At 37.2% G+C, this 14,499-nt stretch overlaps 1 protein-coding gene across 1 annotated transcript in view; it reads right to left on the reverse strand.

Annotated features, from left to right (window-relative positions):
• Nucleotides 1-700: 700 nt before the first annotated feature.
• Nucleotides 701-14,499, reverse strand: part of LOC110098887 — a gene marked incomplete in the record, with an annotated part of 152,348 nt that continues 138,549 nt past the window's right edge. The window contains 2 exon segments of the mRNA XM_020825834.2: nt 701-1,495; nt 1,601-1,805. Coding sequence (XP_020681493.1) covers nt 1,395-1,495; nt 1,601-1,805 — 306 coding nt within the window.

Raw genomic sequence — 14,499 nt, forward strand, 5'->3', positions numbered from 1 at the left:
TGTGTCGAGGGTCCAAAGGTACAACGCCCCCTGATGAAATTCAACCTAAAAATAACACCTCAAATGCATTTAATTATGCTTGATGGCAATTGCCTAAAGACCATAGTAATTTAAAACTTTTAGGGGGGCAAATGCCTAAAATCCCTTGTAATAACCCCTTTAAACAATGTGTGTAATTCTTATAGAGGGCAATCGTCTAAAGATCATAATAATTTAATTTTTTTAAGGGAGCAATTGCCTAAAAATTCTTATAATAAAGAGTAAAAATTACCTAAAATTCTACGTAATAAAAAAAATTTTAATTTTTTTAAGGGTTCCGCCCCTGCTAGCATATGCTAGAAAACTCATACAAATCCTAAATATAAACTCAGCAAATATATCATGATAGCCCTAGTCAAAGCTCCACTTTAAATAGACCTCACACACAATAAATATAATTGGAACTTTTCTAAACAATTAAAACCTAAGGCATAATTGAGATAATTTTTTATTTGTGATGAATTTTTCTGGAGTGTATTTTAGATCATTTATAACATAACCTTTGATGAATATATATGATAATTCGTTTTCAAAACAAATCAAACTAATATCCATGCTTGAAACAACAGTGAGAATACAATATGTAGTAAGAAAACCGTCCCAAACGAAACCTTAATAAGCATCTAAACTGAGACAAAACCAACCACATTAACAAACGCACTTCAATAAACCCAGCATTTGATCCTTTTTTCTAACTGAATACAGCTCAATTCAAGCTAGAACATAGTCTTCTGCTTAATTTAGGCATGTTTACAAATAAATATTTACATTTTTGAAGCAATAACGACAGCCAAAAGCAAAATATGTAAGAAAATAGCCAATTATATCATAGTATATTCACTTCAGTTTAGCCCTGACTAGATTGCTAGCATCCCTAAATGGAAACTCACATAAATTAGCAGTCAATAACACACAATATCAGATCATTAACCAGCCCAAACCTTACAAATAATAAAAAAAAAACTTTCCTTTCATAGCATATTGAATAAAATATAGGCTTCGTTTGGGACGACTTTCTTTCTGCTTCTTAAAGCAGCAATTTAGTGTAAAAATTTTAATTTTTGTACTAAACAACTACTTTATGAAGTAGTTAAAAAACTGTCCCAAATGAAGCCTTAAATACTTAGTATTGTCAGCTTTCTCAAATTATGAAGACCAAAAAACTTACATTCTTTGCACGGAAGATCCTACATAAGTTGATGGATTTAAGAAAGAAAATGGTTGAAATCGGCAACTGAATCCCATTCATTCATCATCTGACTATCTGAGGCACATATCATGCAATAGAGAAAGGAATACGAGAGGTAAAAGCCAATAAGTGTAGGGTGGTCTGGGTTGAGGATATTTTACATTTCTTACAGAAGATTGCTCGTTTGCATTAGTCCCGGGTATACAAGTGTTAGAATCTGCCTCAGCGAAGCAAGTGATGATTTGAGATTTTTATGCTGCTTGACAACTGCCAGAAGTTGGAGTAGGAACATTATTGCCAATTAAACGTTGTAAAGCCACAAAAAAAACATTAAAAAAAAAAAGTTGAAGGAAAGAATGTGAAAGTCGTTACCTTGTATCAAGGATTTAAGTTCTTTGGAAACATCCTCAATACGTCCAAGTACAGGCCTGATACCACATGACTGCGTCACACAAAACTCCAAATATAATGATTTCTCCAATATCTGTAACATTAGAAGGCATACACCCTCAGTTTCTACAGGAATAGCTGAACTTTTTGCTTCACACACATCTACAACAACAGCGATTGCTTGGTCCTGCACAATGACTCGCAAGTTAGAAGATTGAAACTTTCGTTCTAGCGACAAAGGCTTCGTTTGGGATGGCTTTTTTATTGCTTCTTAAAGCAGCTTTCTAGTACAACAAATAAAATTTTTATACTAAAAAAATACTTTAAGAAGCAGTAAGAAAGCCGTCCCAAACGAAGCTAAAGACTAGTAGATTAGGTACATTTGATGATGGCTGGCAATAAGAATGCACATCAGCAGTAAACTATAGCATTTAAGGCGTGCCATGACCGTAGAGTATCAAGAACAAATGGTGTGCTCGAGTTCACTGAGAACTCAAAGATAATGCGAGGTTGAGGAAGAAGAGAGTATTTATAACATCATAAACACCAATAAGACACATTAAATACTTATTAAACTTTGTAATACCTATTATAGACCAATGACAACAAAGACCTACAACATCTTGTTAACTCAATAAAAATTCTCAATATATTTATTGACCCTATAATTATCGAACACATAAAAATAAATATTAACCTTGTAGTCGAATCACATGATCAAACAGCATAAATTCATATAAGAAACCTATGCAAAATCTTCAAGTCAAATATCAGGTAAAAATATCTACAAAGTTACAAAACATTGGTGACCATCACACTAGACTTCTAGTCGATGATTCTCAAATTGCATTTGAGGTGGCGAAAATTGAAGGAGCTTTGTGGATTTGAATGTGGATCTCAATATTTTAGATAAAGAAAGAGATCATCAAAGCTTGTAGCGGTAAAATCGACATCACGGATGTAGAAGTCATCAGATTAATTGTTGTTGGAGACTAGATGGGTGCACGACTCGAATGTCAAACTACAGTTTCAACAAGGTTTTGATAGATCTGGCAAAAACTAGAAGCGGAGATCAGTGTAAGAATTGAGTTCAAAGGGTTGGGGTATCTACATATCTAAGCGTAGGTAGATATGGATCTGAGTCAAAGGAGCAACCAATGACGACAGCAGAGAGAGGCCAAGCATTGGGTGCACATGTTTTGACAGAAAGATATGAGCATATGGAGATGATTAGAAAGATTACGGAGGGCTAGTGGAAGGACCTTTTTTGTGTTTTTGCAACACTATCAAGAGTTGTGATGGACAAAAAATGAAGATATATATGTAGGCAAGGAAAAGGGGATTTGGATTTGGATGACATGGAGCTACATGGAGATAGAACATCCATCTCTCCACCACCACCACCACAACAACAATAACATCAAGCCTTTATCTCACTACGTGAGGTGGGCTACATGAATCCTTTTTCTCCATTATATCCTGTTAAGAGTCAACGTCTCATTTACATCTAATAAAGAAAGGTCATTTCTAATATTTTCTAACCCAGCCTTTTTAGGTGTACTTCTACCTTTCTTAACATAGGCAATCTAATACATCTACTCTCCTAACAAGGTTATTGGAAGGCCACCATTTTATACGACCAAACCATCTAAGGAGACTCTCTAATCTTATCTATCACAAGAGCTGCTCCAACATTTTCAAAGATATACTCATTTCGTATCTTGTCTCTAAGGGTAAATCCACTCATCCACCTGAGCATCCTCTTCTCAACAACATCTAATATATGTTTCTCTTTTAATGGCCAACATTTTGCACCATAAAGTATTTTAGGTCTCACCACCATCTTGTAATTTTTTTTCGTTTGATTGGTACTTTTCTATCACACAACAAACGTAAAGCATTCCTCCACTTCAACCATCCCACTTGAATTCTACTAATAATATTCCCATCTATTTCACCATCACTTAGAACAATAGATTCAAGATATCTAAAATGAGTACACTTATTAATGACTTGATCGCTCAAAGGCACAAACCCCCCACTAGATTCTATTACTACTAAAATTACACTCTATGTATTTGGTTTTAGATCTACTCAAATGAAAACAATTAGAATCTAAGGTTGACCTCCATAATTCGAGTTTACCTTCCCCTCTCTAGTCTTATCAACAAAAAGCATACACTAAGGTAAATCCTCTTGCTAATATCTAATAACAACATCCATGACTAAAGCAAAAAGATAAGGGCTTAAGGTTGATCCTTAATGTAATCCACCTCAAATAGGAAAATACTTGGTCAAACCACCTTGTGCTTGAACAAAAGTAACAACTCCTGCATATCCATAATGACTTGAATATAAGCATTATCAAACCCTTTTTTCTAGAATTTCCATAGCACTTCTCTTGAAACTTTATCATATGCTTTCTTCAAATCAATAAATATCATACATAAATCATCTTTATTCTATCTAAACTTCTCCACAACCCTCTCAATAAATGAATAGCTTCCATAGTAGACATACTCGGCATGAATCCAAATTGATTTTGATAAACATTAGTACCACGTCGTAAGGTATGCTCCATAACTCTCACCCAAAGTTTTAAAGTATGACACATCAACTTAATTCCTCTATAATTCGCACAATTTTGTGCATCACATTTATTCTTAAAAATAGGAATCAACACACTCATTCTCCACTTATCTGGCATCTTTTTAGCCTTCAAAATAATATTAAAAAGTTCAATAAGCCAAGAAATTCCTTCATCTCCTAAGCACTTCCACACCTCTATTGGAATATCATCAAATCCAATAGTTTTTTCCACACTTTATTTCTTTAAAGACTCTCTAACTTCAATTTTACTAATACACCCATCTCTCTACCAAAGAGCCACTTACTATAACTAAGAAAGATCGAGGATAAACATCTTGTTCATGTTAGCTAAGAACTCAAAGAAAAATATGAGGTTGAAGAGGAAGAGAGCATTACAACAAAAGAATATTGTTCATGCCCTAACACTCCCAAAAAGAAATATTTATGAGAAAATGTGCGTTGGAGAGGAAGTGGGTATCCCAAAAAATGGTGATAATTTATTTCATTCATACCCTCCTACTCACAAAAAGGAGCATTTATAACATCACGAAAACTCATAAGAAACATTAAATATCTATTAAATATTATAATACGAGTTATAGACTCGTGACTACTAATGTCTACTATCATTATCGACCCTACCAAATCGACCCTACTCTTAAGGTAGAATCACATAATACGATAGGATAAATCCATATAAGAAACTTGTACAAAATTTTCAAGTAATGATTATCACACAAAAATATTGATGATAGTGCAAGAGGTGGGAGCCTATCGAGCCATACTTCCAATTGACAATCTATATGTGATATTTGAGGTTATAACTACTCTTTTAATTGCTCCTTTGTGTCATGCAGTTGTTTTAATGTGATTGAAATAGTTTTAGCAAAGCTTAGAACCTCTTATGCAAAAATTGAACATAAGATAAGCTCTAGTGGTTGTGGACTCCCAAAATTCGCACCCTGACCTCTCCATGGATCCTTTTCTTTTTTGGGTCATAATGGAGAGTTTTAATGAGTAGGTTCCTGGAAAATTTTCAGAAGGCAGGTTAGGTTTTAAATAAGATACTACCCAGAAATTTCACCCACATTTTCTGAGAACTTTATGATATGAGTTCAAGTTTTCTATAGGGCCAAGCCCCTATAGTTAATTACCCTCTCAGTGACGAGAGAGAACTTTTGATTAAGGCAAGTCGTCAAACAGATACATAGTATCTGACATGTAGTAGCAACATGGTACAAGTATTTGATAATTTAATATTTAAAATTAAAAATTTCACCACCTCGTACTTTAAAGCAGATGGTGGAGGAATGATGATAGACCCGATCAAGATCAAATGGTTTCGTCGTCCCGGGTCATCGTGGTCCTTGGCTTAATTAGTCAGAGGTAGTTAACCCAAGCTAACAAAAAGATCCTTTTCGACAGCCATGAGTTGTTTCGTCCAAGGGTACCTTATAGACATGAGGTGAATATTTGTCTAAGGGGATAAATTTGAATCCATCTTAACAAACAAAGGGTTTTCTGCCCTATCGGTCATATCTCATTGATTCATATCTCAAGAATTTGAAGCTATTACAAAACATACAGACTCTGACCATGATTGTATGATGTAGAACGAGAAGGGAAAAAAGGGGACATTTGAGATTTGAATTTCTTGCTTTAATTGAGATCAAAATATTAGGAATAATTAAATAAAATCAAATCCAATTATAAACCTAATTAAATTTAATTTAAGTAACTTTCCTATAATAAGCTATCTTAAATTAGGAAAGTATGTCAAATTCAAAATTACTTAGAATTTGAAATCAAAATTTTCCTAACTTAAATCGTTTGATAAAAAGAAAGTAATCAAAGGGGAATTCAAATTTTGGAGGCAAAGAGGAAGAAGGGGGGAAGGGGCCGGCAACATTAAAAGGGGGAGGAGAGGTTATGGAAAGAGAATTAAAAAAGACTTTGATTGGAACCTTAAATTAGGGAGTAATATTTAAATCACATCCAATTAAATAATTAACTAAACCTAATTCAAATACTTTCCTAAAATAAGAATCCTAATTTTAGAAACAAAATTCAAATTCAAATTAATTTAAATTTTAAATTTCAATTTGTTACTAAGTTAGAAGGGCTAAAATAGAAAAAAGCTTTGAATGTGAAGGGAGATTTGTGGAGCCAAGAGGAAAGAAGATGGTCGGCAGTTTGGTGAGACCGGAAGCTAGGGAGGTTGGGGGGGGGGGGGGGTTAGAGGAGGAGCTACCAAACTCCTCCAGCAAATGCCACCAAAACAGCCAACAAATCTTACCAACGGAACCTGAAGAAAGATATAGGTGGAGTGGAACTTGCGTAGAGAAAAAAGAGGTTAGAAGCCCAGACGAAGGGTGGAGAAGCTCGCAAGCCTTACAAGAGGTAGAAGAAGAAGTGGGCAAAGCTCTCAAGCTTTTCCAAGAAGAACCCGCAGGTTATAGCAACTTTGCTCTCAATAATCACCAACCTTCTTCATCTCAAAATATCTCATATATATAGGCAATAGAGGGGAAACTAAACAGCCCCAAAACCTCTTCAAATCCACACATAAATGAGAGAATGAAAGGCCAACAGTCACTATACCAAAATCCCAAACGGCACAGCAAAAGAATCAGGAAAAAGGCCACGGATCCAGGCAGGTACATCATGGAACCCAACAGCCAAAAAGCCACCACAAATTCGGTAAAAAGGGGGACCACGGGACATTAATTCAGAAGAAAACCGAGGGGCCAAAACCAGCAGGAAACCACGACATCCCAAGAGACAGAAGGGAGAGGAAAGGGCAAGTTCCACTCACCTAAATATGCTCATTTCACATTTAATTTCAGAACTAAACATCAGCTCATAATGAGCTACACCTCCACTTGATAATAATGAGCTGGCACCACTAGAATTCCAACAACTAAAGCTTAAACCGAAAACAGCCAAGGCCCACTTGAAACCAACAAACAGCCCAAAGGACAAGGTGGACCCCAAAACCAGCAAACCCAAGGTAAGCATAACCCAAACCTTTTCCTACTATAATCATTGGATTTACCACCATTATTGGATAGCTTAAAAATAAAATAAAAATAGAAAATATAACTAATATTGTTCAAAACAAAAATAATGCAAAAATCTAAATGCATCAATTTTCCATCAACATGGCCATCATCAGGATATTTATGAGCAATTCATTTTGTTGGTCAAACTTTATCGACTCTGCCTACTTGCTGACAGAGGATCAAGTTCGTTGTAACTTTATGCCTCTATTAGTGAATCCTTCTTTGTTATAGACATTGAAGGTCTAATATGAACGTACAAGGCAAATATCATGGTCGATGCTACAACCATATATTTGCTCGATAGTTTGAATCGTGATGACTCCCATCTATTCATCTAGAAGGATCGGGCTAAAACTTAAGTTCATTTCTTAACTCGCGCAATATCCTCAAACATCACTTGTGTACCTACAACATGTTCGTCGAAGCCTATGCGGGTATATGCTTTTGCATGCATTCTTGCATAACGTATTTATGTAATAGTTGCACGTATTCATTGCCATAAGTGTATACAACATATTTGTGTGTATGCATGTATGAATATTTCAGCACTCTTTCGATGCATAAGGGGAGTATTTTGCAACGAGCAGCTGTCCAAATGGCTATTATTTAAGTGTACATAGTGTTTTATTTAGGAGCTTGTAGATGTCTTCTGTTTGTTTGTACAAATGTTGCAAATCCGATGGCGTGACGTTGTGGTATTGATTGCCTATTGCTTATTACTGGTAGGTTGTCGTGCAACACTAAACTCTTGTTGGAAAGTAATGGTCATTTGAAAGATGCATGAGTTTCCTTGAAGGGCCTAAAAACACCTTCTGTCCTCTTGTATAGACATTGTAGATCCAGTGGCATAGGGTAGTAAGTCATTTGATGCTTTATGCAGGTAAACTGTCATACACTAACGAGTCACTTGCAGTTGCTCGTAGATGTTTGCATTTCATTCGACATGATAATTCCTTGACATCTTATGTTGTCGATTGTAGGCATGTCATTACATTCCTTACAATCTTCTTGCATATGCTTATAGGATGGTAGTCAATGTTGTCGTCTGTGGAAGAGTTAGTGTATTTTCTTGCACATTACCATTGACTATCGGTTGAGCGGGGTGCATCACTTCTTCATACATGTCGGTCAACAAGCTGCTTTATTAGCTTGAATGTCTTTCATAGTCATCTGTGAGCAATCTGTGGAAAATGTACTAAGAGTAGTTCATGGCCCACATGTGATTGTTGCTTATGGTTGTATAGTAACATTGATATTTCATTGAATTTTTTATCTTTCTTTACTCTTTTTTTCTTCTTTGATTTGATAATAATAATAAACATACTTAATGATAATAATAATCGTAAAAAAATAACTATTATCATTATTATAATTAACAATGATACAACAACAACAACATCAAGCCTTTATCCCACTACGTGGGGTCGGCTACATGAATCCTTTTTCTCCATTGTGTCATATTAAAAGTCAAATTCTCATTTAAATCTAATAAAGAAAGGTCATTCCTAATATTTTCTAACCAAATCTTTTTAGGTCTACCCCTACCTTTCTTAACATAAGTCAAATCTAATACCTATACTCTCCTAACTGGGTCATCGGAAGGTCGTCGTTTTATGTGACCAAACCATCTAAGGCGACTCTCTCTAATCTTATCTTCTACTAGAGCTACTCCAGCCTTCCACCTATATGCTCATTTCGTATCCTATCTCTAAGGGTAAAGCCACTCATCCACCTGAGCATCCTCATCTCTGCCACACTTAACTTAGTATTAGGCTTCTCTTTTAATGGCCAACATTCGGCATCATAAAGCATTCCAGTCCTCACTACCATCTTATAGAATTTTCTCTTAAGTTTGAGGGGTACATTTCTATCGCATAAAAAGCCCGATGCATTCCTCCACTTCAACCATCCAACTTGAATTCTGCTGATAATATCCCCATCTATTTCACCATTTCTCTGAACAATAGATCCAAGATATCTAAAACGTGTATTCTTATTAATGACTTGATCGTCCAAAGTCACAATCCCCTCACTAGGTCTATTACTACTAAAATTACACTCCATATATTCCGTTTTAGATCTACTCAAGCGAAAACCTTTAGACTCTAAGGTTGACCTCCATAATTCAAATTTACCTTCAACTCCCTCTCTAGTCTTATCAACAAGAAGAATATCATCAGCAAAAAGCATACACCAAGGTACATCCTCTTGCAAATGTCTAGTGAGAACATCCATGATTAAAGCAAAAAGATATAGGCTTAAGGCTGATCCTTGATGTAACCCAACCGAAATAGGGAAATACTTGGTCAATCCACCTTGTGTTTGAACACAAGTAATAGTACATGCATACATATCTTTAATGATTTGAATATAAGCATTATTGACTCCTTTATTTTTAAGAACTCTCCATAGCACTTTTCTTTTCAAGAACTCTCCATAGCACTTCTCTTGGAACTTTATCATATGCTTTTTCTAAATCAATAAATATCATATGTAGATCCTCCTTATTTTCTCTATATTTCTCCATCAAACCTCTTAATAAATATATGGCTTCCATAGTCGACCTACCCGGCATGAATCCAAATTGATTTTGAGAAACATTAGTATCACGCCGCAACCTATTCTCCATAACTCGCTCCCATAGTTTTAAAGTATGACACATTAACTTAATCTATAATTCACACAATCATGAGCATCACCTTTATTCTTAAAAATAGGAATTAACACACTCATTCTCCATTATAATTAACAATGATAATAATATTAATTATTATTAGTATTATTATTAACTACAATAATACTTATAATTAATGATAATTAAACAACAACAGTAACAAAGAATGAAAGACTGCTAAAAAGCATGTGAGATTTTCTACCTGTTAAGATTGTCTTGGTATTAAGCTGAGTCTGAACTAATTTATTTTGGAGTGTGGAGAGATAGTGAGATGGGTTGGTTGGTGGGCTTTAAGTTTATAATGGGATGGAGTTGGGTTGGATGAAGGCTTGGAAGGCTATTTGAGTGTAGAAAGGGTTTTGTGAGGGAGGCGTTTGACATAGTGGATGATTGTGTCTTCGACGTCGAATTGGAACGGGAGGTCAAAGCTTGGGTTCGACCTGGTAACGTACAGAAGGTCGGCTTGGTTGGGCATCACGCGCAGCTAAGGGAGAAAGTGTTGTGGGTCGAGGCTTGGATCGAAAGACAGGGTGTTGGGATCATGAATTGAGTGAGGCAGATGGAGGATTCGACAGAAGAAAGTAGAGACTGGATTTGAGGCTTAGATCGAAGTTCGATCAGCTGCGGGCACAAAGTTCGGCCGGTTGAGGATCAAGAGATTGGGTCGGAACCCTCGGCTGAGGGTTGAGGTAGTTCAATAGTTGTGAGTCGTGGATTTCAGCTGGAGTTCATATGTAAAAGGTCTCAGAAGGAGTGTTAAGGTTGGGCAGGTAGATCGGGCTATGCATGTCGAGCTGTAGGTGAAATGGAGAGGACGGTCGACTAGATCTGACAGATGGTGACGAAGCTGTGAGGTAAGTCAACTATGAAGGTCTTCGCTCCGGAGTGGGATCTAGTTCGATGCTAAAAGAGGAATGGCAGATGAAATTTGTGGAATCGAACTGATGTGGAACCAGGAATTTGGATGTCAGAAAATTAATAAAAGTTTGTTAAAGTAGTGAAAGCTCAATCTTAATGATTTTCTCAATTGATACTTCAAGAAAGATCTTAGAAGTCAACCAAATCTAGGCAAGTTATTACCGCTAAATTAGCAAGATCTATAAAATAACGACAACAATAAATAATAAAGCAAATGAAAAGCCAACGAGAATCCGGCGGTTAACAAAGAGATTGTCTCACCTTGAGGCTACGCTCATTTGTCTACTTCTAGGGTTGGTGGGAGAAGAAGAACCACACAAGAGATGAAACCAATCCGAGAGCGACGGTGCCGGCGATCCGTAGAGAAGGAGAGGAAGGCGTCGGATGTGGAGGAGGCGCGGAAAATCGTCCGTCGATGGTCCACTCGTAATCCGGACGTTGTCTATCAATGACTCGGATGAGGCTCGGGAGGATCCGATCCAAGTAATCTCCTACGGTGTCTTCGTCGGATTCAAATCCCGTGTCAAAGAACGGCGATCGTAGTACGTCGAGGTTACCTTGGGCATCGAACACAAGCCCCCATTCAAGTTCCGGATCCGCCATGCATGACTATGAGATGTTTGCGGAAGAGTTTGGTGGCAGGATAGTCTTTTCGTGGTGGAGTTCAACAACACAAAGAGGAGGAGAGGAGGTGTGGTCGGCAAGAAATATTGAGGGATCGGTTGTGATAGGAGAGCAATAGTAATTGTAGGAAAATCTGAAATAATTTCAGATTTTTAAGTGGTTATGGGAGGGACTTAATTTGAAAATTCAAATCAGTCCAAAGGGAGAAGATGGGCGGTAAAAGAGAAGGATTTGAGGCTGATTTAGTGGAGCATTTAATTTAATTTGGGAAGAGAGGAGAGCCACTTAAGGGGCCGACCATGACTATTGGAGAGAAGGTAATTAATATTAATTAAATGGGCCCTCAAGAGAAAAGATCACGGTGACAGTAAATCTGAGATTTCAATTTAAGGTTTGCTCTATTAGGAAAGTTTCCTAAATGATACCAAGCCTTTGGATCCGTTGGAAGCTAACAGGTAAGGGAATAATAAAATAAAAAGACAACTTTCCTAAGTAATCCAGAGAGAAATTAGGAAAGGATTTTGAAGTATTGGAAATTGAATTTCAATTTACGGGAGTAGGGGGGCTGGTGGGCTAGTGTCAAACGGTCAAGGAAGTGGTGTGGATGGAAGGCCGGCAGAGAGGAAAGGGGCTGATTACGGGATGGAGCAGTTGGCCGGCGGCCAAATTTCTGGACTGACCAGCAGGGCCGGCGGCAAGTAAAAAAAAAAAGGGAAAGAAATTCCCAACGTTTTAAAAGGCGAAATCGGGAATCGAGGCGTTTTGGCTAAGCGAGGCGAGGCGTAAGCCTCGAGGCGGATCGAGGCGTAAGCCTCGGTACCGAGCATATACCGCTCGGTACTGAGTGGTACTGGCTCGGAATTGAGCGGTACTGGCTCGGAATTGTGCGGTACTGGCTCGGTACCGAGCATGTACTGAGCAATATCGAGCATGTACCTAAAGGTACTGGCTTGGTACCAAGCGTGTACCTAGTGGTACCGAGCATGTACCGCTCGGTACCGAGCAAGTTGGTACCGAGCATGTACTGAGCGGTACAAGATACTCAATAATTATTATTAATACTATTAATTATATATTTAATAATATATATTTTAATTTATATTAACTAGGCTAATTATATTAATATTTAATTAATAATTATATTACTAATTAGTCAATTAATTTATGCACTAATTATACTATTAAGTATTTAATTAATTTGCTTAATTATTAATATTTAAATTATATTAATTAAGTTAATCAATAATAACTTAGCTGCGTCTAGGGTTTGCCTTTCATCTTCTCTTTTCGTCCTTGTTGTTCGGCTTCGTTGCTTCATAGGAGGTGTAGAGATTACACGCGTCGCTTCTTTGGCTCCTTTGTGGTTGTTCAACTGCGTTCCTTCGACGACTTTCCCTTCCTATTCGCTGGCTTTGAAGGTAACTTTCTCCCTTTCGAGGCGCTGCCTCGATGCGCCTCGGCGCCTCAGGTATTGAGGCATACGCCTCCGTGGAAAAAGGCGTAAGCCTCGCCCGGACGTTCGAGGCTTAAGCCTCAGTTCGCCCGACCTCCACCTCGATTCGAGGCGCGCCTCGAGGCGTCCGCCTCGAACGCTTTTTTAATCGTGGGAAATTTCAGAACTTGGTAAAGAGAAGTTTGGAAAAATCTGGGAATTTCTAACCTCACACATTTCTTCTTCAAGATCTCAAAGAGATTGTAGGGATGTCGGAACTCACACAGAGATCCACGAAACTCTCCTTAAGAACTCACGGAGAGAACTAGGGAAATAGAGAACTCACAAAGAGATCAATAGTAGAAAATTTCATTCAATCATTAAAATCTCAAATACAATGACAAAGCCTTTATATAGGCTATCTGGAAATAAAACACATAAAGACGACAACGCCCTTGGGCTACAACAAGCACTAATTCCCTCATAGGGGTACAAAAGGAAAAATATGAAATATAAATGACATGAATAAAATAAAACATAAAAAATAAAGACTCTGAATCATGGCCGTCGATCGGCGTCTCCTGCGATGGTACACGTGTCGAAATCTGATGTCCCCATCACGAACACTTGTGTGCGGGCAGAAGAGACAAGAGGTTTCACTCCGGTCTCATTTTAATGACACGAGTGAGAGCAGGGATTGAGGTAGACATGAAGAGACCATTCGACATAGAATGTACAGGGAATGGACACTATAGCAGGAAACTATATAGGCGGGATTTCAACAAGATCTACATAAGGTCTGCAAGTATTCATAATTTTTAATTTGCTGTGGAGGTCAACAGTGGTTAAGCAAGGGGGAGAATGTTAGGATTGCCAATCGCATCAAGCAAGATGTTAGAGCAGAAGAGAATGTGTCGATGTCTATTTAAAATGGGTTATAGACTTGTGACTATTAACGCCTACAATAACTTATTAAATCAATTTAACTACTTGAAACATTTATTGACCCTATCATTATCAACCCTACGAAATTGACCATCTCTTGTGATAAAATCATATAGTACAATAGGATAAATCCATATAAAAAACTTGTACAAAATGTTCAAATAATTATTACCACACAAAAATATTGATGAAGGTGAAAGAGGTGGGCACCTATCGAGCCTTACTTCTAATCGACAATTTATGTGTGATATTTGAGGTGAAGACTATTCCTTAATTGCTCCTTTGTGTCGTGCAGTTGTTATAATGTGATTGAAGTTTTTTTATTCAAGCCTGGCACCTTGATGCGGACATCCAACCGTCCATGCCTATCCGAGGAGGAGCTGAAGATCGACGACCGAGATCACTTTGTTTAATTTTAATTTATTAAGTGTATTTTGATTTAATTTTGCAATTTTTCTTTTTACCCTCTTGTCTTATGTAAGCCCAAGGGGCAAGTGTGTCTTTTAATTTCTTTTGAGGCCTACATATAGAGGCTCATTCTCTTGTATTAGGGAGGATGGAATTATAATAAAATTTGTGTTTTGCACTTGTGTTCTTTAGGAAGAACGTTAGTGAAAGCCCTATGGGAGGGAGTCGG

This window comes from Dendrobium catenatum, unplaced genomic scaffold (genome assembly GCF_001605985.2).
Source record: "Dendrobium catenatum unplaced genomic scaffold, ASM160598v2 fragScaff_scaffold_1381, whole genome shotgun sequence".
NCBI lineage: Eukaryota > Viridiplantae > Streptophyta > Magnoliopsida > Asparagales > Orchidaceae > Dendrobium > Dendrobium catenatum.